Genomic DNA, 26577 nt, shown 5'->3' with positions numbered 1-26577 from the left:
CGGAAGCCTATGGGAGGGGAGGGGGAAGGTGTTGTGGATAAATATTTTATAAACTAAACTTTACGCTTAAAATTTGATTTACTCTTTCAACCAATTCACTCTCTAAGTCCCATCTCTTAAAACCTTGGACACTGAGGAGTTAAAGGGGTATGGAAGCTGGTGTAGCCTGGGGCTGTCATCCAAGGCCAGCAGAAAAGGCAGCAGGAAGGGTTTGGTCCTGGCTAGGCTACAGACAGGCCATCTGGATGCAGGGAAGGCCTAGAATGCCAGAAACAGCTTTTCTTTTTGGTGTTAGGCTTCATTAAGTTCAGCCTGGGGAGAGTCTTTTTGGTTTAAGACCCAAACTGAGAGTCTTCTTTGAATAGGGATTTGATATTTTGAATTTTATGGAGCAAACACCCACTACATATAGTCTTTTGGTAAGGAAAGTCACAAAAAGTAATGTACATGAGTAAGCATATTTTTATAAGGATGTAGACCAGACTCCTAGATTTATAAATACACAGAAACTATGTGTAGTCTTTAAATAATTTTGCTAGGAATAGATAAATCTGAATAGGTTGCCTGAAAAAAAAATGGTTATTATATTGTACCAGTCTGTGATTCTGATAAAGAATTATTTTATTGTTTTTTCTACAGTTCACCTGAAAAAGCAGCTTCAACACACTGGCATTACTTTTAGGTCTTTACAATTATTTTCTTTCCATTTTTGTTTTATATTTAATTATATTACATTTGGCATAAAGTTGGCGTAGGCCAGTTATAATTCCTTTCACAGGAAATTTTCTTTAGTAAAATTTAAAAAAGAAAAAATGCTGCAGGGAAATTATAGCAACTTCCTACTCTATATCACTCATGAACATACACTCTTTTTGGAAACCACCCTCTTTAAAAGATACGATCTATTCCTCCCTAGCTATAGCAGTCTGCTTTAGATTTGTATGTGTTATTCTTAACAATTAAAGGAAAAGGTGAATGTAAATTCACTTGGACAAAACAAAACAGGAAAGAGAATATTATCCTTAAGAGAATTCTTACCTTAAGGAAGAGAAATGCACGTATCTTTCTGGGTGGGGAAGGGGGGCGGCAGACTTTTTTCCTCTCCAAGGCATTAATTGCCACCTAGCAGCAGAGAAGGGAATTGCGCACTAACTTTGGACTTCCAGCTCAATTGGTTTTAAAAGGCACGTTACTTCTTTTTTTTTAAGATTTTTTTTTTTTAATAATTTCAACACCCAACATGGGACCTGAACCCACAACCCCAAGATCAAGAGTTGCCCGCTCCACAGAGTAAGCCAGCCAGGTGCTCTTAAAGGGCACGTTACTTTTTTGTTTTTTTTAAGATTTTATTTCTTTATTTGCAAGAGAGAGAGAGAGAGCGCGCTCCACACTGGAGCACAAGCACAAGAGGGGCAGAGGGAGAAGCAGACTCCCTGCTGAGCGGGGAGCCCCGTGCAGGACTCCATCCCAGGACCCTGGGATCATGACCTGAGCCAAAGGCAGATGCTTAACCAAGTGAGCCACCCAGGCAAATGGCACGTTACTTTTATCATTACCAATATTTAAAGAATTATTGGCCTACTGGTAGATTAGGGACTGAATTTTTTCTCTCTTGTCATGAGAAAAAAAAGAAATACAACCCATGAAAAATTTTGGCTTATTTATAGGAATGCTCTTTCCATCATAAAATGTCTTGTTTTTTTTGTTTGTTTCTCAATGGCTACCCTTGCCACCTCAGCAATAGGCCAAAGGAAAAGAAATGCTGAAGCCACCCTGACACTAAAAAGTTCTGGCTTTGGCTTATTAAAGGAAGAAATGCCCTTTTTAAATACAGAAAGTGGTTTCCCAAATAATCTCGGGGTAGATTTTTATTAAAAAAAAAAAAAAAAAGATCCAAATGGATTTTATTTTGCTAGGATGGTAAGAGGTCATTTATTTTGAAAATCAGGAGACATCTTCCTATAAAGGATGAAATAATTTCTAGACCAAAGGATTATTCAAATCTGTTGAAGAAGGACATCCTTATTTCAAACTTTATCGACCACATGTTACTTTTATAGCAGTCAGCCATACTGGATGCCAAAGCTTTAAAGAAGAGTCTCTATCATTGTGTTTCATAGATCTTGGCAGCTAAATAAAAATAACTTCTTTCTCCAAAGAAGACCTACAGATGGCCAACAGACACATGAGAAAGTGTTCAATATCACTCATCATCAGGGAAATGCAAATCCAAACCACAATGAGATATCACCTCACACCTGTCAGAGTGGCTAATATCAAAAACACAAGAAACAACAAGTGTTGACAAGGATGTGGAAAAAAAGGAACCCTTGTACACTGTTCGTGGGAATGCAAACTGGTACAGCCACTGTGGAAGACAGTATGGAGGTTCCTCAAAATATTAAACACAGAACTACCCTACAATCCAGTAATCGCACTACTGGGTATTTATACAAAAAATACAAAAGCACTAATTCAAAGGGATACATGCACCCCTATGTTTATTGCAGCATTATTTACCATAGCTAAACTATGAAAACTGCCCAAGTGTCCACTGATTAATGAATGGATAAAGAAGATGTGGGGTATATACACAATGGAATATTACTCAGTCATCAAAAAGAATGAAATCTTGCCATTTGCAACAACATGGATGGAGCTAGAGAGTATAATGCTAAGCAAAATAAGTCAGTCAGCAAGACACTATATGATTTCACTCATATGTGAAATTTAAAAAACAAAACAAATGAGGAAAGGAAAAAAAAGACAAACTAAGAAATAGACTCTTTTTTTTTAACTAAGCTTTATGTCCAACATGATGCTTGAACTCACAATCCCGAGATCAAGAGTTGCACGCTCTACCAACTGAGCCAGTCAACCAAGAAATAGACTCTTAACTATAGAGAACAAACTGGTGGTTACCAGAGGGGAGGTGGGTGAGGAGATGGGTGAAATAGGTGATTGGGATTAAGGAATACATTTCTCATGATGAAAAATAAGTTACACTTTTAGCCAGGAATGTTTTTTTTCAAGTTGTTAGTTTCTGAAGTCCTCCTAAATATTTAGTTTTGCTTGAATCTCCTTTGAAAGTGTTTATTTATTTATTTATTTATTTATTTATTTATTTAAAACTTCTTTTTTTTAAGATTTATTTATTTATTTGACAGAGAGCACGCACAAGAGAGCATGAGCAGGGGGAGGGGCAGAGGGAGGAGAAGCAGATTCCCCGCTGAGCGGGGAGCCTGATGTGGGACTTGATCCCAGGACCCTGAGATCATGACCTGAGCCGAAGGCAAATGCTTAACCTACTGAGCCACCCAGGCACCCCATTATTTTATTTATTTATTTAAGATACTATATATGGGGGAGAGAGTCAGTCACTCACTAGACACTTTAGTTTGCCACTTTTTATCTAGCTAAATAATAGGTATTGCTACTCTACCAATTCTATAAGTATATTATCACCAAGGCAACCAGCAACATTTTGGAAGACAAATGCTGGGGGTTTTTTTGTTTTGTTTTGTTTTGTTTTGTTTTAAAGATTTTATTTATTTATTTGAGAGAGACAGAATGAGAGAGAGAGTGAGCATGAGAGGGGGGAGGATCAGAGGGAGAAGCAGACTCCCTGCTAAGCAGGGAGCCCGATGTGGGACTTGATCCTGGAACTCCAGGATCATGACCTGAGCTGAAGGCAGTCGTTTAACCAACTAAGCCACCCAGGTGCCCCAAACGCTGGTTTTAAAATAATAATAGTAGCTAATATTTTATTGAGTATTTACCATGTGCCAGACAGTGTGTTAAGCATTTTAAATGAAAAATTCACTTAGTCATCACAATAATCATAAAAGATATTAGCCAATATTATCTCTATTTTATTTTATCTTTTTATTTTTATTTTTTTAATAAAATTTTTTATTACGTTATGTTAGTCACCATACAGTACATCTTTAGTTTTTGATGTATTTTTATTCTTTTTAAAGATCTTATTTATTTATTTGACAGAGAGCAAATGAGTACAAGCAGGGGAGCAGCAGAGGGAGAGGGAGAAGCAGGCTCCCTGGAGCTCATGACCTGAGTCGAAGGCAGACACTTAACCGACCGAGCCACCCAGGTGCCCCTTAAAGATTTTATTTTTAAGTAATCTCTACACCCAGGGTGGGGCTCGAACTCACAACCCCAAGATCAAGAGTCATGCGCTTTACTGAGTAAGCCAGTCAGGAGCCCTGGTGACTCCCAATTTTAGATCTGCAGCCTCCATCTCTCCACTGAACTGCAACTCACATACCAACAAACTATGCCTTAACTCCACTAGGAAGTCCAACAGACATCCCAAAGTTGAAATGTACAAAACTGCATCATCATCTTCTCTCCCAAAACCTGCTCCTCCTATCTCTCCTTCCTTGCAGTTCACTGTGACTCCATTCTTCAGCTGCTTAGGCCATTAACATTCATCATGTCAAAACCTCTCTTTCTCTTACCTGCCACATCCAATCCATCAGCAAAGTACTGTTGGCTCTGCCTTCAAAATATATGCAGAATCCAACTGTGTCCCACCATCTCAGCTCTGGTCTAAGCCATTGTCTTCTCTCACTTGGATTACTGTAAGAGCCTTGATCTTGTTAGCCTGCTTGGCCGCCTACAATCTGTTCTCAACACATGGGTCAGGATAATCTTTTTTAAATGTCAGTCATAGGGTACTTGGCTGCCTCAGTTGGAAGAGTTTGTGACTCTTGATCTTGGGGTCATGAGTTCGAGCCCCACATTAGGTGTACAGATTACTTAAAAATAAATAAACTTAAAAAAAATAAAAATAAAGTGTTAGTCATGACATTTCTGTATTCAATACCCTCTAGCAGCTTTCTATCTCTCTCAAAGTCTTTACTGTGGCCTGAAGGCCCTATATGATCTGTAACCCTCATCCCATTTCCTTTCTGATTTCATGTCATTATATTCTTCCTCCGGAATTTTTGTCTGTTTACTGAGGTATTCTTAGTAACTTAGTGATAATGCTTAGTATATAGTAAGATCAACAAATATTAAATGAATGAAAAAAATCTGATTCTAGAACTCTTCCTTTTCATCATTCCTTTCCATGCATATATTGGTGACTCTGTGAGTTGAAGGTGGTTGGCTGGACTCTTCTTATATCAAGCCTCACTTGTGGACCAACAGAAGAGACATTTGGTCTCTTAGGGTATTAATGGGTTTCAGTTCCTTTAAGCATGATGTGGGGACTCTGCTCAGGGTACAACCTCATTCTTAACCAGTAGCTGCAAAATTGATCAATAAGGGTATTTGGTAGAAAGAATAGACCAGAAAAGCAGTACTTCTTCTCTGATTTAAAGGTCATTGTTTGTTCGTTCAGGATTTTTTAGAATTAAATAAAAATAAATTTTAATAAGAGCCAAGTTGAAATTTTCCCATGGACATGTAACATTCATTGTTACTCAACTATCTAGATGACATTCTGTAATAATTGCTTCATTTCTGGAAAAAATATTTCTAAACAACTCAAGTATGCCAATGGCTTTTGTACAGGCCTCACTTTTGGTAATACTGAGGGAGGGGAAATTATATTATAGATTTTAGATAAGATTCTAAATTGTTACTCTTCTAAATTATGTCTATCAGTTCCAATTGCCCTGTTCTAAGCTTTAGTTATTACCAGAAGAGAACCTTAGCTTCTGAATAAATAGAAAAAACAAAAATAAAAAGGTAGTAGTAAATACAGATAAGGCTGCCTTTAGAGTGAGCTATTAGTTAAACGTCAGTTAAATAAATTATGATACATTCGTATGATGGAGGATCCTACTGTTCTACAGACATTTAAAAGCATGAAATGTGACACGAAATGTTTGTGGTAGAATGTTTAAATAAAAAAGCCGGGGAAAAATAAGCATTTATCATTTGATATAAATTTTAGTAACACATTATTTTGTTGAGATTTTAACTCTATGTGTTCTCCTAGTCCCCTACCCCTTGCCCCCATACCATCAGGTATCTAGACCCTCATATTTTTGTAAGGCAAAAAGCAAAAGCTGCTTAGAGACAACATAGGCTCTTGCTGTCTTTTGAAATGCGAAGGTGGGGGGGGGGGGGAGACGACAGGAATGCCTTTGAAAGTGAGGTGGAAGAGAGATTCCTCAAGACTTAGAAGTCTGAAATCCAAAGGTTGAGTGAGCAGCTAAGTCTTCCGTCTTGCTCCGTGACAGAGCCCAGGATGATGGCAAAACCTCAAAGGGTAAGGCTGCACCTGGGTGCTGGGGCTGCCAGATTCACTCATTTGATTCCAGATTCTTGAGTTCCAAGGGTGGTAAAGGAATACTGTAGTCATTAGACCAGAAGGGAAGATGGCATAAAAGGAAATCTCAGCAGTAAATCAATGTGGACAGACAACTAAATAATTTCCAGGTACAGGGCAACTGGGTGGCTCAGGTCATGATCTCAGGGCTCTGGGATGCAGCCCCGCATCATCACATCGCATCAGGGCTCACTGCTCAGCAGGGAGTCTGCTTATATAAATATAAATTCTCCACTTACGCAGTCTCTTTAGCTCGCTCAAATAAATGAAAGATAAAACCTTTAAAAAATAATAATTTCCAGGTACTTCCACAATAATTAAGGCCCTAGAAACTTCATACAATCTTGGGTGGAGAGGAAATGCTCAGTAACTGAGAATTAACTTTCCCACCAGCACGGCAGGGTTGGAGCTCAGGATTAGATTCAGGTTGATCTAAAGAAATGCAATATTTATTTCTATGGAATGAGAGCCACACCTACCATACACATATGCATATACAGTGTATTGCATATTATAAATATTAGAAAATATACTCTCAGAATAATTTCCTTCCTTTCTTTAGCTACATAGGGGAAAAAATCACTAAAATATTAACAGTGATTTTTCTCTACCTAGTGAATTATAAGGGATTTTTTTCATACTGTTTGCCATTTGAAAAAGTTTAAATAAATGTGTATTCCTTTTATTATTGGAAAAAAATTATAAAACCAACCATAAGCTCAGACTTTTTTTTTCCTGTATATTTGAGCAGGTAAAAAACAGGGAAGGGCATATATCATAATCTTAGGTTCTAGTTCCCAGCTGTTTCAGACCTACCAATTTAACATTCTTAGAGGTATAATATAAATTCAACTTCAGGAAAAGAAAACAGCGTTTTCTCACACTTAAAAAAAAAAAAAAGTATTGTATAGCTCCTGTACCCTGTAAAAATTTTAAATATGATTGAATCAGTCAGGGTCCCAGCAGGATACAGATGGCACACTTAAAAGGCACAACTAAAGAGAATGTAATCAGAATGTGGGCAGGGAAACAGCAAGAGATGAGATGGTACCAGTACCACTGCCAACTAGTGGCCAATATGGAGGGAGGGAGGGTACTAAATACCCTGATCTCTTTCTCCCATTGCCTTCTGATCTCCTGCTACTGCCCTCCATCAGCTGAGTTCAACCAGAAGCCAGAAGGCAAAGGGACATTGCTGAAGATCTACTGGGGCAATGGAGACTACCTAGCACAGAAACATCAAGGTGCGAGCAATCCTACAAATTTGCTATAAATATTTCCAAATTTAGGGATTAAGAGGTACAAACTTCTGGGGCGCCTGGGTAGCGCAGTCGTTAAGCGTCTGCCTTCGGCTCAGGGCGTGATCCCGGCGTTCTGGGATCGAGTCCCACATCGGGCTCCTCGGCTAGGAGCCTGCTTCTTCCTCTCCCACTCCCCTGCTGTGTTCCCTCTCTTGCTGGCTGTCTCTCTGTCACATAAATAAATAAAATCTTTAAAAAAAAAAAAAAAGAGGTACAAACTTCTAGTTATAAAACAAATCACAGGGATGAAGAGTACAGCATAGGGTATATTGTCAATAATATTGTAATAACTCTGTACGGTGGGTGGGCGGTGACTACATTTACTGTCGTGAGCATCTTGTAACATATATAATTGTCGGATCGCTATGTTGTACCTGAAACTAATATAATATTATATGTCAATTATACTTCAATTAAAAAAAATTTTTTAAATAGAAAAAAATACTTCCAAATTTAAAGATTTCTACTAGAAGAGTACTCGAAAGACAGTTTTAGACATTAATCTTTGGTACTGTGCAGTACGTTTGAAATTATTACAATTGCTAAAGCACTTTTATTCATTCCTAACTTTATAAACTATATTGAGCATTCCATTTGTACGACACCATATATATAAATATAAATAAATAAAACATAGGCCCTGTCTTCCAGGAGCTTATAATTTAATAGATGGAGACAATATGGAAACAAACAGGTTCAATTGTTCTATGTATGTAGCAGGATGTTAAAATGAGACTCTTTCTATCTCACTTTTGTCCGTGCCTCTAAGAAAGTAAATTATTCCCACATTCCACAAAAAGTGGAAGGCCACCAAAGCGGAAATTGAAAAAAATGCGGGGGGCTGCCTTTGCAACCCCTACTTGTCCATCCACTTCTAAGTCAGAAAAAAGTTGAATTTCAAAAGACTTTGAGAGGGTTTTCAGTGCAGTGTGTTGACATTGCTTTTTCCTCACCTCATGCCTAGGGAGAGGAACTGTAATGGAACTTTGATACATGGCCCTTAGAGCTGGGGGTTCTGGGGGTCACAGTGGATTAATGTCAGGATCATATCTGAGGAAATCATTCATTCAATACTTACAGAACACTTATTAAGTACAGGTACTATTCTAGGCACAGGTGACTACAGCAGTGAATGAAATACATGAAAATCCCCTGCTTTCATGGAGCCAACATTCTAGTGGAATCTGGACAAGCAAAGATGGCTGGCTAACTGCAAAGATGAGTTCTGAGTTTGGTCAAAATCTATACTCCCAGAGGTGTGAGGCAAAGCCACTCTGGATATCTGGATCAGATACCGGCTACTGAAGAAAGTCAAGTGGAAGAGTAGAGACTTCCACAGAAAGAAGCTTGAGGCATATAGCACAGATGCCGGCAACGGACATGGAGCTGATTGCCAGATGACATATATTTACCCAAGTGCAAGTAAGAGATTGCCAGTATTTGCTCATCAGGATAAGGTGAGGATAGAGATGTTTCCAAAGAATGCATAAAGTAACAAGTGTCAAGTGTAAACACCTGTTAAGCTCAGAGAGCATCAACCCTTAATTGCAGAACTGTATTAGGCATGTTAAGAACTCTCTTGCCCTGGGGCGCCTGGGTGGAACAGCGGTTAAGCGTCTGCCTTCGGCTCAGGGCGTGATCCCGGCGTTATGGGATCGAGCCCCACATCAGGCTCTTCCGCTATGAGCCTGCTTCTTCCTCTCCCACTCCCCCTGCTTGTGTTCCCTCTCTCGCTGGCTGTCTCTATCTCTATCGAATAAATAAATAAATAAAATTAAAAAAAAAAAAAAAAGAACTCTCTTGCCCTTCCCTCTGTTCCTACTTGGGAGAAGTAAGGCAACCTACTCGGTGTTGGTAATGGGTAGGGATATTAAAAAAGAAATTTTAGGTAGGGACACAGAAACGAAGTCAATCATTTCCCTTTTGTCATGGCAGGCCCAAGCTGGAGGGAAGAGGCTTCACTCCTAAAGATTTTATTATTATACTGAACGTATTAATTACCGATCTGAGGCTGTTGAACTCACTAGTTAATACTGGTGATATTTGTGCCGTGTTTCATTCACGGAGCAGGTAGGAATTAACTCCACTGGCTGTGGTTTTTGTTTTTGTTTTTTAAGGGAGAGAGAGCTCGAGAACACGCGTGCTGGGGGAGTGTGGGAGGGGATGAAGGAGAAAGAATCTTCAGCAGTCTCCACGCTCAGCATAGAGCCCCACTCTGGGCTCAATCTCATGACTCTGAGACCATGACCCAAGCCAAAATCAAAAGTCCGACGCTTAACTGGCTGAACCACCCAGGCACCCCATCCCCTGGGTGTGTTTAAATATATGGGGGAAAATAATAAGTTATTTGCAAATTGCACCCTACACATCTCATTTGTACAATGTACCAATTACAGCTGCTAAACAGAGTAACATATTGAGATTTATATGCCCATGGAAAAAAATTTCAACTTGGTTTTTATTTAGCATTTACTTTTTATTTGATTCTAAAAAAGCCTGGCATAGGGGTACCTGGGTAGCTCAGTCAGCTAAGCCTCTGCCTTTGACTCAGGTCATGATCTCAAGGTCCTGAGATGGAGCCCTGTATCCAGCTCCCTGCTCAGCAGGGAATCTCCTTCTCCTTCTGCCTCTCCCCTTAACCTGCTTGTGCTCTTTCTCTCGCCCACTGTCTCTCTCAAATAAATAATAAAATTTTTAAAAAAAGAAATAAAAAAATTCTGACATAAATTAACCAATGACCTTTAAATTGAAGAAGTAGTGCTATATTTGCTGACCCAGTCTTCCTACCAAATATCTTTAATGACCAATTTTTCAGCTCTTGGTTAAGGACCAAGATGTATCCCAAGCCAAATCCCCAAAACATGCAGAGGAGCTGAAAGTCATATAGAAACTTTATAAGTACTCAGGACCTTCGGTTTTGACAAAAAGGACAACCAAATGCCCCTTCCGATGGCTCATAAGTGGAGCTTTGGTAAGAGCCATTCACTGTGAATGAATAATATATCACAAAGCCCCGATATTTGCTTAGGAGATAATGAAAAGGGCAAGTTTGGGAGTAAGAGATTCATCATTCCTTCTTTCAACAAATGTTTAGTGAGTGCCTATTATTATGCCAGGCTTTGTTCAAACACTGGAAATACCTCAGTAAATAAAAAATTCCTATCCTTGAGTATTCATGTGATTCCCTATTACATATTTACAATATCCCCATGCTGCACCCCCCCAACTTTCACTTGAGTTAACTTCATTGGACTTCTTTTCTTTGTATTCAACAGGTTCCTTCTACAAAAGTAACACAATAACTAGATAATGGAAGGGAACTCCTACAAATCAATGAGAAAATGACTAATAATAACAAATTGAGAAAAGGAATTAAATGACAATTCACTAAAGCAACATAAATTGCCAAGAAATACATGAAAAGTTTTTTTTGCTAGTAATAAAAAAATACAAATAAAGTTTTTTTCTTTTTCTGCCTATCAGCTTGAAAAAGGTAAAAAGTACTCACCCTATCCAGTGCTGTTGAAGTCATAAAGAAAGTGGGACTCTCAGGCACTGTAGAATATAAATTGATGTAATTTTATTTTTTGTAATTTAGCCATGTTTATCCTAATTGTAAATGCAGGTTCCCCTTGACCTGGCAATTCTATTGCTATGAATTCATCATAAGGAGGTAATCAGGAAATTACACAAAATGTATGTATGCATAAGAATATTCATTATGGTATTTTTATAGTATTTCCAAAGGCTTAGAAATAATCTCATGGCTCACCCACAGTTAAGTATCATATTTCTATACAATAGAATAATATGCAACTATTGAAAATAATATCATTACTTAGTGAACATGAAAACATGGCCATGACTTTTTTTTTAAGATTTTATTTATTTATTTATTTATTTATTTATTTATTTATTTATTTATTTATTTTAGAGAGACAGCAAGAGCTCAGACATGCACAAGTAGGGAGAGGGGCAGAAGGGGAGGGAGAGAGGGAGAGAATCTCAAGCTAACTCCCCACTGAGTATGGAGCTGATATGGGGCTCCATCTCATGACTCTGAGATCATGACCTAGGCCAAAACCAAGAGTCAGATGCTTAACCAACTGAGCCACCCAGGCGCCCCTGCCATAACTTTTTAAGTGTAGTATAAAATAGTTTAGTGTGATCTTATTCGTAAAAACAATTATATATTTATTATACATATATATAATTTTAAGTTGGCTCCATGCCCAGTGTGGAGCCAGTGTGGGGCTTGAAATCACAACCCTGAGCTGAGACCAAGAGTTGGACACTTAATGGACTGAGCCACCCAGATGCCCCCATTATACATATTTTTGAAGCAAGTGAATATATATATACGTAGAAAAGAATAGTCAAAATGTTTATGTACTATATGAAAATTTTTAAATAAGTAGTTACTTAATTATTCAACAACATTTATTAAGCATTTAGTATGTGCTAGGCATTATGCTGAGTGCTAGAGAAACAAAAGAGAACACTCTGTTAATTTAAACCTGTTAATTTAATCCACTAAATTAACTGATTTTTTTAAAATGACAACAACCAGTATTGGTGAATTTAAGGAGGAGGAGACCCTCATAAACTATTATTGTGAAGAGCGCCAAATCCTAACCATTAGACCACCATATTGTGCACAGTATAAACTGGTAAAACATTTCTGGAGGGCAACTTAGCACTTTCTATTAAAAGCTTTAGAAAAATCAATTTCATTTGACCCTGCAATTCCATTTTTAGGAATTTATTCTAAAGAAAGGAGTATAGCCTGCTTCTCCCTCTGCTCCCCAATCCGCCTGCTGTCCTCTCTCTCTCTCTCAGACAAATAAATAAAATCTTAAAAAAAAAAAAAAGCAGTGTAAAAATATCTATCAAGCAGCTCATAAATGAGTGGGTCAGTAGGGGGGGAACCTAATATTAAACAGTGGGGACTTGGGCAAATAAAACATCATATGTTCATAATGCAGAATACTAGAAAGTCATATTTAACCTAGAAAATGTTTAACAGGGGAAAAAAGACCAAAATATAAAAGTGATAGGTTTAAAAAGAGTGTCATACTACATTGCTCTGAACTTGAGCAAATCACTTCAAGTGATATGAGTCTGTTACTTCCATCTGCAAAGCTTAGATCTTTAAGGACCCTTTCGATTCATACCCTACCTGAGCCTAAGTATTTATCTTTTCTACTTTATAAAGAAAATAAATCACCATTGGTGCAAAGTAGATGTTAAATTGGCAGATATTTGCAGAGCTGTACTAAAGTCTTTCATCTGGGGATTTACCAAAAGTTCTCAACAGAGAAAATATGTGTTTCGGAAGAAAATCCCCAGTTTTTTTCAGTGGTCTAATCCACCAGCTTAAAAAAATCATATTTAAAAAAAACACATAAAAACCAAGCATCATACTTAGTTTTGAGACCACAGAAAGACATTACTGCCCTCGTGGAGTTCAAAGTCTTGTAGAGGAGACCACTAATGATAATAAAGAGAGATCCTTGAAAAATGTTTTCTCCAGGAAACGGAGAAAAGAATTCCAAAGTAGAAAGAAAAGCATGTACACAAACAACATACTTGACGAAGAGTGGGGCTGACACATACAAACGGACCATTATCTTGTGGCCTTTCTTACAGCCTCGTCCTTCTCCCAGTCACACAACACCCCAAATCTCTGTGGATCCTGAATGAGAGATGTCCAGCGGCACACTGGATCACCTGGAGTCGCAGGCGTCGCCTCCGATGGATTTCGGGTGTATCGGCAGGGCGGGTGAGGAACTGGCGGGAATCTGCAACACACAGGTAATCATCACTGAGAATCCGAAAGGGGCGATTTTGTAGTGGCCATCCCGCAGCTCTTAGCTGCCGCGGGTACTCCTAGCCCGAGATTTCCCGCCAACCTCAACTCCTCCTTCCTCCGAGGCCCCGCCCACTTTGGAGGGGCCGAGAGCTTTAAGGGCGGGGAAGCGTTGGGTGTCTATCGATATCTCTGGGATAGACTGCCCTGCCCTGCGCCGCCTCCGTCAAAATCCCGAAGGCTTCTCTGCAGATCGCCGAACGGTAGTTTCGGCAACCTTTCTGAATCCGCGCCTCGCAGGAGGCCGCAGCCAGACCCGCGCCGGAACCATGGTGCGTTGGATTCTGAGCGCGGGCAGGGTTGGGGCTGAGGTCAGCCCGCGGGGGGATGGCGAGCCGCCCCTCCTGTCATCCTCAGAGCGGCCCGGGGCCATGGGGTATGGGAGCCTCCGCCAACGGGAGGGTTCCGGTAGTGATTCAGCATCTCCGGCCTGGCCGGGAGAGGGGCGGTGGGTAGTCGCTGCGGCCATTCCTCGGGGTTCGTTTCGTTTTCTGCCGGGCCTCGGCACTACTTCCTCGGTCAGCTTGCCGAGTTCGCCCCTCCAGTTCCTTCAGGGGAGTAGTTCCGAGCGGCCCAGAGTGGCCCCTCGTGCTCTGTGTGGGAGAGCGGAGGAAATAGGGACTGGACTTCGCGGCTTCACTGTACTGCCAGTGCAGACTTGATTCCAGGGTTTGGGTTCCAGGATAGCGTCCATTTTACTTGTGGGTCCATCTGATTTCAGTCTCCCCTAGAGCTTGATCAGAAAGGGTTCTTTTCAATCACTTTGTCGAGTCACCTAGTTTTATGGATGAATAAACCGCGGCTGAGAGAAGTGGTGATATCACGGTTACCACCTAGGCTCATGGCTTCCAGCCTCATCTGCCATTCCAGCACTCAACTTTCTCACTCTTCCCCCGTCCCCAGATTATTCTCCCAACATTCTGCTAGTAGACTTGTTTTAATATCCTTATCAAAGCAGTAATGGTTCTGATGCTGTAGCTATTTGTGTCAACATGTAACTTCCTGAGAACATTCTTGTGTTTATTCATTCAATTTGAGTGTTTATATGTACAAGGCACTGTTTTAAGTGCAGTAGGGTTCAAAGATAAATCTGCCATGTCCCTAATCACAAAATAGAAAGGGACGTGTAGATAAAGAACTGATAGGAGTATGTGTTGGAATTTTGGGAGAAAAGATGGGGAAGACTTAAAGACGTAGACGTTTGAGTTAGTTTAAAGAAAAAGTGCTTTTAACTCTTTTTATTAGGGCCCAGTATAAGGGAAGAGCATAAGCAGAGAAGGGAAGCAAAGTTGACACTATGAACTTCGGTAATTGAACCCAAAGGGAGTGCTACAGACAGTGGTAGAATTGAAAGTTGGGAAGTTAGGTCCCATCTAGATCTGTTCCTTCCTTCTAACTCAGGGTAAATTTAGAATTTGTTTGCAACTGAGTAATCTTCCAATGAGGTTGTATTAACAGCATGATAGAAGCAGATGGGAGAACATTTTTTAGTGATAGGGCTTATTAAAAATTGGAATTTGTAATGTTCTTAATACGGTTTTTTACTTTCAGTTTCGCAACCAGTATGACAATGATGTCACTGTTTGGAGCCCTCAGGTAAAAATGTTTTATACTTTATCTGTGAAGTGGCTTTAGAGGGTCACCTAGCTAGCTCACTGGTAGAGCATGCAGCTCTTGATCTTGGGGTGGTGAGTTAGAACCCCACTTTGGGTGTGGAGCCTACTTTAAAAAGAAAGAAAGAAAAGAAAAGAAAGAAAGAAACTCATGAAATTGTTGGCTGTGAGAAAATGGAATATAATCATTTTAGACATTCCTGGAACCTAAATTTATCATTAAAGTAAGTTTCCTAATTGAAAGAAAAATCATTTCAGATTTAACTATATTCACCTGAGATTTGGGAACACTAGATCAATTTTAAATATATAAAAGGGTCTTGTAAGATGACTCTAAGATGTGGTGTTGTTTTCTCTTTAGGGCAGAATTCATCAAATTGAGTATGCAATGGAAGCTGTCAAGCAAGGTTCAGCCACAGTTGGTCTAAAATCAAAAACCCATGCAGTGTTGGTTGCATTGAAGGTGAGTGAGGCAGTAAATAAATCTTCCTCATGTAGAAAATGGGACTAACAAATGTAAGTTTCACTGTGTAAATAATGAAATTATAAATGTGTCTTTATGTTTTATAATGTCTATATTTAGAGAGCGCAGTCAGAGCTTGCAGCTCATCAGAAAAAAATTCTCCATGTTGACAACCATATTGGTATCTCAATTGCGGGACTTACTGCTGATGCTAGACTGTTATGGTGAGTATGATCATGAAAAACAAAAGAAACATTTTGATTCATCCTGCTAAGATATTTTAGGAAGTTGTCTGGCAGAGTTTCTAAATGCAGATTGTGATACCTTAGTGGATTTGTGCTCAGTTACTAAGTACTCCATTTCTTTTCCTTTTTTTTTTTTTTTTGCAAAGATTTTACTTACTTATTGCACAAGTAGGCAGAGGGAGAGGGAGAAGCAGGCTTCCGGCAGAGCAGGGAGCCCAATTCGGGGCTTGATCCCAGGACCCCGAGATCATGACCCTAGCCGAAGGCAGAGGTTTAACCAACTGAGCCACCCAGGTGCCCCAGTACTCCATTTCTTGATCCCTGTAATAGTAACTACTAGAATTAACCATGTTAAGATTAAAGCTTTTGAGAAGTCACCAAATAATGTGATACTTGTTAACTCAGGATATATTGTTCGAGACAATGTTATGTCTAAGAAGAGCTTGACATTTTTGTCTGGTTTCTAAGGATCGGGGGAACTACCCTTTTTTCTTTAATATGCCAGTATTAATTAGACATATATTTTTTGTGAAGCTCAATGCTGGATACTGCAGGGTACGCAAAGGTGAGTCAGATATGCATCTTGTCTTTTAAGAACTTAAAATTTAGTAGTATATCTGTAATGCGAGGTAGAAAGGAGAGAGTAACAGGTAGATTTCTGTGAGAGTCCAGAGGAGATAATGTCTAGTTGAGAGGCGTTCTATAAATGAAGAGCTGGGGTTTGAAGTCATGCAGAATTGAGTTTCGTTCTCACCTTTACCACTTAGTATGTGAGATGAGACTAGTTGCTTACACCATCAGTTCTTTTAATTTTCTTTTTCAAGGTTATTGTTTAAGAACCTAACATGTAGAGCATTTAACACAGCGCCTTTCAGGTAATATATGATTGTGTTAGGAGGTTAAAGGTAGTTAGCCAAAACTAATTTCTTAAGCCTGTGATTTAATTAGGGAAGAAAGAATATGAACACTAAGAGCAAATAATAGTGCTACTGTTTTAAGTTTTCAAGTTACCCAGCAAGCTGTCTGCTTTCTTAGGTTGGCGATACAGTGAGAGCATTATTGGTTTCTGAAAGCTTTTGAAAATGTAAAATATGTTGCATGGTCAAACATTTTATTTAACCCAATCTATCCAAAATACTGCCATGTCAACATGTAATGAATATAAAAACTTATTAATGAGATATTTTACATTGTTTTTTGTACTGAGTCTTTGAAATTTCACGTGTATTTTGCACTTGCGGTACTTCTCAATTCAGACTAGCCACTTCTCAAGTGCTGAATAGTCACGTGTAACCAGTACCTGCCATGTTGAGCAATGCAGTTTAGCTAGCCTTGGGAAATGGACTTCAAAGTACTGAACAAATAGCGTGGTTCCCCCAGTCAACATTTGATTCTCAGATGTGACATACACACATAAACTGGACAAAGCAACATGGAAGGAAAGATGCATATCCATTTCTTGTTGTTTATCCTCTTGTCTTTAGTAGTTAGGCATGAATTCCCTTTTCTCCAGGGTTACATTTGCTTGACTCTTGTCAGGTTTAACAGCGAGGCTGAGCAGTCTAGTGTCCAGCGTCTCCTCTAGAGTGCTACTTACGGATAGAAGCAGCGTTGGCAAGAACATGTAGCAATGTCCTAGTATAGGTTCTATTTCTTGCAGTTGCTCTCTTGGGGAGGTTTCGGTCAGCTTTCAAGAAAAAAAGCAAGTAGTTACTCTTTTTGCTGGTTCAAAACCTTGAATTAAGACAACCTTGCTGACACTGGGAGGGGTAAGAAAAGAGAGCTTGCTCTTTTTCTCTTGCTCAGCCTTCTCTGTTCTCTAAAGTGCTCAGAGACCAAATTTATCTAGAGCTAAGGAATATTTTAATCTTTAAAAAAAAAAAAACTCATATGGCCCAAGGGTTTGGTATAAAAATGCATCCTTGTGGCATGTCTTTCTGATTCCCTTATATGGATGTAATCCATGTGAAGAAAGCAAAAAGAAATGAAACTACTTTATTTAGATTGAAATAACTGATGTGAAATAACTAATTTTCCTTGTTTCTTTTTTAGTAATTTTATGCGCCAGGAGTGTTTGGATTCCAGATTTGTATTTGACAGACCTCTTCCTGTGTCTCGTCTTGTATCTCTAATTGGAAGCAGTATCCTTTTTTGTTAGCATTTATGGATGTGAACTTAAGAGTTTTGATAAGTATTGATAAGTACTTTTTGTATTGATTGATAAGTATTGATAAGTATTTGATAAGTATTGATTTGATAAGTGTTATGTTAATTATTGGGAATATAATAGATAGCATAGGTAAGATTTTGAAAACTTTAAGGTTAGTTCCTCGTCAATAACAGAATGTTTAAAATTTAGAAGAATTGTGGGACATTTTGCCGTGGAAAAATGTGTTCTAAGTAAGGAATTGGGTTGCTGTTTCGTCAGCCCTTTTCCAGACCTAGATAAGCCCAATTTGAGGAAAACCATTCAAGTCTCATTTTTAGAGAAGATTTAAAGTTTTTATTGGTGGTTCTAGATGTCCTTCAGAATTCTTGACCCCTTATATCCAAAACAGATGAGGTTCTGTACGTGAGAAGAGATCATTTTGCTAGCACTCATTCTTGGGTTTGGTGGATAGTCCTAACATTTTTTAATACTAGGTCAAAGAAATATTGCTCTTTTATTTTCTTCTTGCTGTGGTGGATTATGCAGCCACTAAAAAAAAACAGAGCTCTTTGTTAATTGTGTTTAATTTGAAAATAAAGATAGTACTTTTTCCTTGTTAGAACAGTTTCTTTAACTAGTTTAAGAGACCCAGATACCAACACAGCGATATGGACGGAGACCATATGGTGTTGGACTCCTTATTGCTGGTTATGATGTAAGTTCATAGAATTATTACATTTTAATGATTTTTTAAAAACTGACTAGAAATTACGTTTTGTGTATGTGTGTGTGTGTGTTTTCTATTTGTAGGATATGGGCCCTCACATTTTCCAAACCTGTCCATCTGCCAACTATTTTGACTGTAGAGCCATGTCCATTGGAGCCCGTTCTCAATCAGCTCGTACATATTTGGAGAGACATATGTCTGGGTTTATGGAGTGTAAGTGATTTTTTTTTGTCCCCTCCAGTCTTTATATTGTGAATAAATAGTATACTAAATGAAGAAAACTATCAGCCTTACAGAAAGCTTTTTGTTTTGTTTTGTTTTGTTTTATTTTGTTTTGTTTTTAAATAAGCCCATGGAGTGTTTATTATTTCTGTTATACATACTGGTTATTACCTCATTTAGCCATCACAGTGGTTTCAATCATGAGTAGAACTTTGTCAGAATACAAATATGAAAATACAAATGTCCTCGACTTTGAAGAGTCTTGGTTCAGTTGGTCTGAAGTGTGCCCCAGCCAGAGTTGAGAACCATTGTACTGGTTATCACTTGTAAGTTCTGTTACCAACTTTTAGTTTTCTGTGATTCTGTTCTTATTTTTAGCCACACAGACATTTCTGCATTAAGTAGTCTGTAAACAAGTAAAAAATTAATGTAGCTATGGGAAAGAAAGGTAAAATGTTGATGTAAGATGTGATCATAGGACAGGTTTTCAAGTGCTTTGCTTTATGCAAGGGTCTTGGACTTTAACACATGCTTTTTGGACATCTCTTGAGGTGACCATGTGGTGTTTCCCCTTCATTCTATTGTGGTATATTGCATTATATGACTTTTGAATGTTAAACCAGCTTTGCATTCCTAGAATAAATCCTTCTTGCTCATGATTTATAATATAAACTAAATATATATATATATGTTATATATATATTATATATATATGTTTACATAAACATAAATGTTGCTGGATGTATTTTGTTGAGGTTTTTTGTGTCTGTATTCATAAGGGTTATTGATCTGTAGTTTTATTTTCTTGTGATATTTTTGTCTAGTTTTGGTATCAGGTTAATACTGGCCACATAGAAAGAGTTGGAGACTTTGTTTATAAAAAGCAAACACCTTCTATAGAATACATTCAGAACAAAACTTTGTGCTGTATCATTTGTGATTCAGGATTCTCATTTAATTTAGCATAAAAAAGGTCAAATTTAGTAACAAAAATGTATTCTCATTAAAATAATAGTGATGTTATTTATTATTATTAGAAGATTATATGGCTAAACATTAAAATTTGGGCTGTTTTTATTGTGATATATTTAGTATGTGACTGAAACCATAATTTCAGACTATAGACCTGACAAATAAGAGCGGCCTAGCATGAAGATGGAATTAAGAAATAACTGTTAATTTATTATATAGGCAATTTGAATGAACTGGTTAAACATGGTCTGCGTGCCTTACGAGAGACACTTCCTGCAGAACAGGACCTAACTACAAAGGTAGATATCATGTTTTTCAATTTGAGATTTTAACATTACAGGTCAGTCATTTATTTCGTAAATATAATAGCAGAGTGTATACTTAACAGTTCTTTAATTTGGGAGATGGTTGCCTTGGTTCATTCTTTCTTTCTCTTTAAGCTGTTCATGAAGTATCTGATTTTGAAATGATTTTCAAACATTTCTTTTTGGAATAAAACAATGAGTCTTAGGTGAAATGTCCTTCGGTTTCTTCAGCAGGTAGGAATATCTTTGTGTGATTAACTCAGGTAACAAATAATATATATTGAGCATCTACTGTGTGTAGGCACTAGACATTGAGAATACAGTAAACACGGCAAACATCTTGGCCTTCGTGGAACATACATCCAAGTCAGGGAGATAGACAATATACCTAAGTAAATTAGATAATATATTAAAAAATGATAAATACTACAGAAAAAATAGGTTAAGAGGAGAAAGAAGGACCATCCGGGTATAGGAAGGAGATGTGGTGAGGGAAATTTAAAATAGGGTGGTCAATGGTGGCCTCACTGAGAAAGTGAAATTTGAGGAAAATATCTAAAGGAGGTGAGTGAGTGAGCAATTCAGATGTCTAGAGCAAGATCATTCTAAGGAATACAAGTATAAGTGCCTTGAGTCCAGAATATTCCTAGTATTTGAGGCAAGGCGGCCAGGAATGTTGGATCAATGATCAAAAGGAAGAGAAGTAATAAAGTCAGATAAGAGAAATCATGTATAAACCATTGCAGGTACTTTGGATTTTACTGAGTGGATTGTTAGAGTTTGAAAAGAAGAATACCATAATTTGATTTAGGTTTCAAAAGAGTTATTCTGGTCGCCATTCTGAAAATAGATTATAGTACGCAGCATGGGTGAAAATAGTTTTGAAACTGTTAGGGTAACACAGATGAGAAATTGTGGTGAAGTAAAAGAGCTTTGGGATTGGAGATGAGGATAAGTGGTTCAGTTTTGGGTAGGTTTTAAAATTAGAGCTAAAAACATCTGCTAGTGAATTGGTTGTGAGGGTGTAGAAACAAAAAAAAAAAGTTGTTTTCAAGATTTTGGGCTTGATTAGAGGAAGGAGAGATTTATGGTTTACTGAAGTGGTCAAGACAGTGGAAGGAACAAGTCTTGGGGTAGGAGTTGCGGAGAAAGATCAGGCAGTTAGCTTAGGACTTATAAAACTTGAAATGCTTACTGTCCATTGATGATATAGAATAAGCAAATATTGGGGAACGTGGCTGGCTCAGTCAGTAGAGCATGCAGCTCTTGATCTAGGGGTCATGAGTTCATGCCCCATGTTGGGCATAAAGCTTACTTAAAAAAAAAAAAATAAGCAGCTATCAGATGTGTATCTCCTGGAGTTTGGTGGAGAATGGTCTAGCTAGACTTAACAAATTTTGGAGTCTTTATGTAGAAATGGCATTTAGAGATTGGATTGGATGAAACCACTAAAGGAATCAAATAGTTTTACAAGAGGTTTGAGGCCTGGGCAAGGGGCACTCTAACCTTTAGAGATTGGAAGGTAAGTACCAGCAAAAAAGGACTGAAAAAGATGACCAGAAAGGTAGGAGGAAAACTTGGAAAGTGAGACATTCTTGAAAACAAATGAGAAACTATTTCAAGGAGGAGAGGATGATATGTGGAATGAGAATTAACCATTAGATTAGCAATGACGTCACCGGTGACTTGACAATTTCATTGGAATGGCGAGCCCAAAGCCTGAAAGCAATGGAATCAGGAGAGAATGGGCGAAGAGGAATTAGAGGCAGCTCTTTGGAGATTTTCTCTTGCAGGTTCAGAGAAATGGGGTGCTGACTGGAAGAGAATGTAGTGAGGGTTTTTCATTGTTTTGGTTTTTTAAGATGGGAGAAATTACAGCACGTCTGGTGCATGGTTATAAAAATAATCCAGTGTAAAGGGAAACATTTATGTAGGAGAAATATGAGAAAAACTGCTGGACCAATGTCTTTAAACAGTATACAGGTGGAAAGGTAGACCTTAGAGAGGAAATGGATCATTCATTCACACTAACAAGAAGAGAGAGATCTAGGGACATAGATACAGGAAACAGATACTGTGGGAGCTTGTGAACGTTCTCTTCTAATTGCTTCTGTTTTCTCAGTGAAATAAGGAGCAAGGAGAATGGAAAATGCTAGAAAGATGTCCAGGAGAAGAGGCAGTTGGATGATCTAGGAACCCGTATAGTACAATGCAGGAACCACTGTGGGCCTCCTTGTGGTTAACGATTATTAACTAAAGTGAGATCAAGTCAGCATTTTGTAAATCCATTTTATTATAGTGATTGGGTAATTATTATTTAATATGTATGTGAAGAATTTATATCCTGTGTAATCTTTTAAAAGTAATTTTTCTTATCCTAAAAATAATTTTTTTTCCAAAAAATCAGGAATGTACATTAAATTATTTTTATTTGTTTAAAGTACGCATAGGGGCCCCTGGGTGGCTCAGCTGGTTAAGCATCTGACTCTTGATTTTGGCTCAGGTCACGATGAGATCAAGCTTGCATCCAGCTCCACGCTGAGCGTGGGACCTGCTTAAGATTCTTTCTCTCCCTGGGGCGCCTGGGTGGCACAGCGGTTAAGCATCTGCCTTCGGCTCAGGGCGTGATCCCGGTGTTATGGGATCGAGCCCCACATCAGGCTCCTCCACTATGAGCCTGCTTCTTCCTCTCCCACTCCCCCTGCTTGTGTTCCCTCTCTCGCTGGCTGTCTCTATCTCTGTCGAATAAATAAATAAAATCTTAAAAAAAAAAAAAAGATTCTCTCTCTCCCTTCCACCCTCCCTCCCCCCCAAAGAATAAATAAAGTACCCATAATGCCATCATTCCAAGATGACTATCTTTTAAAATTTGGGTTTACAGTTACTGTTGACATTTACAATTTCGAAGAGTTTGCTCAAGTATCTGGCTTTCTGATTTTATATTTTTACTGAATCATACAAAATGATTCAGTGAAATCATTGAGAGAGGGCCTGTATATTCTTATGCCTCAAACTTTCACTAAAATTTTAATCTTACAGGAGGCTTTTTTACACTGGTTAGCATTCACTGAGCATTTTAAGAATTTCTCTTTAATTTTAACGTATAGAAAATAGTTCCAAGACCCCACCAAATTCAACATTTTAGAACCCAAAACTTACTCTATTTCCTTGTTAAGAACCATCGTGTCTTAACTTACACAAGGAACAAAGCTGATTATTTCTTTGGAGTTAGGCTTACTTCCCAGCTAAGTTGCTTGCTCCGATAACACTGGTCTGCAGCACATTTCCATTATGAGCCAAGTTACAAATTTCTAGGTGGCATAGACCTTTGGCATTATTGATGATTATCAAAAGTGAATCTTAAATCTGCAAGTTACGAGAATCTGCTAGTTTTCTTCCCTTTTTTGCTATACTTAAGTATTTTTTTACTCTTATTAAGTGCTATATAAACTTATTCTCCTTTTTTCACCCAACATTTAATCAAAAGCATTTTTCCAGGGGCGCCTGGGTGGCTCAGTCGTTAAGCGTCTGCCTTTGGCTCAGGGCGTGATCCCAGAGTCCTGGGATCGAGCCCCACATCAGGCTTCTCCGCTGGGAGCCTGCTTCTTCCTCTCCCACTCCCCCTGCCTGTGTTCCCTTTCTCGCTGGCTGTCTCTCTCTCTGTCAAATAAATAAATAAAATCTTTAAAAAAAAAAAAAAGCATTTTTCCAACATAAATTCTCTTGATTTTTAATTTTTATCCCCCCCAGAATGTTTCCATTGGAATTGTTGGTAAAGACTTGGAGTTTACGATTTATGATGATGATGATGTATCTCCATTCCTGGAAGGTCTTGAGGAAAGACCACAGAGAAAGGCGCAGGTATGTAACTAATCATAACACCAGAGGCTTTAGTTCTATCATTAACTGCTGTTCCTACCACAGTTGTTTAGTAAACCTACCATTTTTGTCTTTAATTATTGAGATAGGCTCACAGTTCAAATGGCAGTAGGAAAACTTAGAACTGCATAATTTAAAATACTGTGGGGGCAGTGATCTCCATAAACAGCAAGCGTTGATGATTTGGTTATCTGTTGCTATTTTTTGCAGTTCTGTGGATTGACTATGGCTAAGTCATTCTTTTGCTGGTCTCATTTTAGGGTCTCTTGTAGTCAGTTGAAGCAGTGGGACTGGAACATCCAAGATGGCTTTATTCCCAGTCTTCTTTATTGATACTCTCCAGGTATATCCTAGAGGGACAGCTAGAAGGCTGGGACCTCTGCTAGATGGCTGGACCACTGTCCATGTAATCTCAGAGCTTGCAAAAGTTCAAAAGCTCAGAAGTGGAAGCTGCCAGACATTCTTAAAGGCTGAGGCTCAGGAGTGGCCCAGCATCAGTTTTGCTCATTCTGTTGGTTGAAAGGAAATCATAAGGCCGGCCAACAGTCTATAGGAGTGGGGACTGAGAGAAAATTCATCAGGGACCCTTTGGAAACTAAGTTGGCCCTTCACAAATACGGAGAAAAGGATCAGAAAGTGTTGGAAAGTCTCAGATTAAATACTGGTCTTTTTTGTTGGGTATTTAGAATACACAGATGCTGTTTATAGATACTTAGTTGATAGCTGTGTAATTGAAAATAAAGTGTCCTGGAGAGAAATATTTTCTACAGTGTGAATTTTTTTTTCAACTTGGAGAGGATATTGTTGGTACTATTTAGAGGAGTAGGATTTGCATTATTTAAACTGTTGATAAGAACCAGCACTGTTGGGAAGAATGCCGTGAGTTCCACACAGCTGATTTGTTTGATCATGTTTTCTCTGTGTTTATTAGTGCTAAAGAGGATAAGAATGTCGGAAGTGTACTGATTATATTCTAAGGCTAGTAGTGATAATAAAAAGGAGGTTTATTCGTGAACGAGACAAAGTATGATAAAATGCTGGAATTGTTCGATGATGCTTAGGTTTTCAGACCTATAAAATTATGTCTGTTTAAAAAAACACCTTTGTTCAGAAATTTTAACAGGACAATGAACTAAAATTGAGTATCCAGAATACCTCCTAACCCCTTTTTCTTGTAAATTCTTTTATAATATTTGTGATAAGAAGTATATATTGGTCAAGTGAATTTTTTTTTTTTAATCTGTTTTCTTTTTTCTTCCCCTTACAGCCTGCTCAACCAGCTGATGAACCTGCAGAAAAGGCGGATGAACCGATGGAACATTAAGTTACAAACCAGTCTGTATGTGTATTATCAGATCTGTAGGAATGCAGGAGCACATACTGATGACCATAATCTATACTTTGAACCAAAAGATGCGTGGTGGTATTGCGGCTTGTTTAGGAATCAGTCCAGGCTTCTTGTTCCCAAGCAGCTTGTCAGAAACCATATAATGGTGTGAATTTTTCTTTGAGAGGGTCTATAAAATTTTCTAGAAAGCATAGTTATCTGTACTAATGTTTTTATATGAAGAACATACTGTCTTTGTGCTTGTAAAAACAACTGTGAAATAAAATTGTTTCACCTGCCTGTGTATTGGGGTTTTGTTTGTTTTTTAAATAGCTTCAACTATAAATAGTAATGAGATTACAATTGGTCATTTGCCATGTTTGCCAAATTAATTTGCCTTATGTTTAGTGATGGGGGAAAATAGTACCTCTTATCTATCACAGCCTTATACCACTTCCCTATGTGTGGACTGGCTACATGAGAATCCATGGAGATTTAGTTGAGAATACAAGTTGCAGGGTTCTACCCTGGAGATCTTATTAAAACCTAAGAAACCACCACTTCCCAGCGACCATGGTAGCAAGGTTTTTAACAAATGAAGTTTTTCTTTACAACCAGCAGATGGCAGTAGTGATAGCTCTGGTCTCAGTGTAGGGAACTTTTGCAAAAATGACAAAAGGGAAATTTTAATCCCAAACTATCATTTCCTCTTATGTCCAGCTCCACTCTGGCGTCATCTTTAGACTGCTTTCCATTATTTTTGTGAGTGATGTATGCAGATATTGCAGAACAATTTTTATCTTAGGCCATGCAAAATGAAATTTGAGGAAATCTGATTTACAAAACAAAACACTCCAAAATTTTGCTGCTAAGAAACCTTGAGGAGTTTTTTATTTCCTGAGATTCCTATTTTTCTAGAGAGGAGCAGTTGATTTATAGGTAGGGAACTTGGACTTTAGATCTAATTACTAATTAATTGCAGTTTGAATTATTGTGAAGGTTAAATGGGAGAATTTATGTGAAAACACCTTGTACACTCTAAAAATCATAAAATGTTCTTTTTTTTCCAAATTGCCCAAAAATTTATTTTTATTTTTTTAAAATATTTTATTTTTGGGGCACCTGGGTGGCTCAGTCGATTAATTGTCTGTCTGCCTTCAGCTCAGGTAGTGGTCCCAGTGTCCTGGGATTGAGACCCACGTGG

At 38.2% G+C, this 26577-nt stretch overlaps 1 protein-coding gene and 1 long non-coding RNA gene across 2 annotated transcripts in view; one reads left to right on the top strand and one right to left on the bottom strand.

The window, feature by feature from the left end:
• LOC123791635 (uncharacterized) overlaps positions 1–13502 on the bottom strand; it is a 47470-nt gene extending 33968 nt beyond the window's left edge. Inside the window, exons 1-2 of the long non-coding RNA XR_006779468.2 lie at positions 13227–13502; positions 11111–11157 (exon numbers count right to left, since the gene is read on the bottom strand). This is a non-coding gene — a long non-coding RNA (uncharacterized LOC123791635). The remainder of the gene's footprint in view (positions 1–11110; positions 11158–13226) is intronic.
• A 97-nt stretch (positions 13503–13599) lies between these two features.
• PSMA1 (proteasome 20S subunit alpha 1) lies at positions 13600–25677 on the top strand. The gene is made up of 10 exons (XM_045796543.2): positions 13600–13743; positions 15023–15067; positions 15446–15547; positions 15668–15771; positions 17845–17933; positions 18586–18656; positions 18752–18881; positions 20082–20161; positions 23918–24028; positions 25314–25677. Exons 1-10 carry the CDS (start codon positions 13741–13743, stop codon positions 25368–25370), a joined length of 792 nt encoding a protein of 263 aa, XP_045652499.1. The 5' UTR covers positions 13600–13740; the 3' UTR covers positions 25371–25677.
• The last annotated feature ends 900 nt before the right edge of the window (positions 25678–26577 follow it).

The sequence above is a fragment of the Ursus americanus genome, chromosome 24 (genome assembly GCF_024610735.1).
Source record: "Ursus americanus isolate L20-20 chromosome 24, mUrsAme1.1.p, whole genome shotgun sequence".
Classification (NCBI taxonomy): Eukaryota; Metazoa; Chordata; class Mammalia; order Carnivora; family Ursidae; genus Ursus; species Ursus americanus.
Note: the sequence above shows the minus strand (reverse complement) of the source record. Positions and strands in the feature narration are given on the sequence as shown.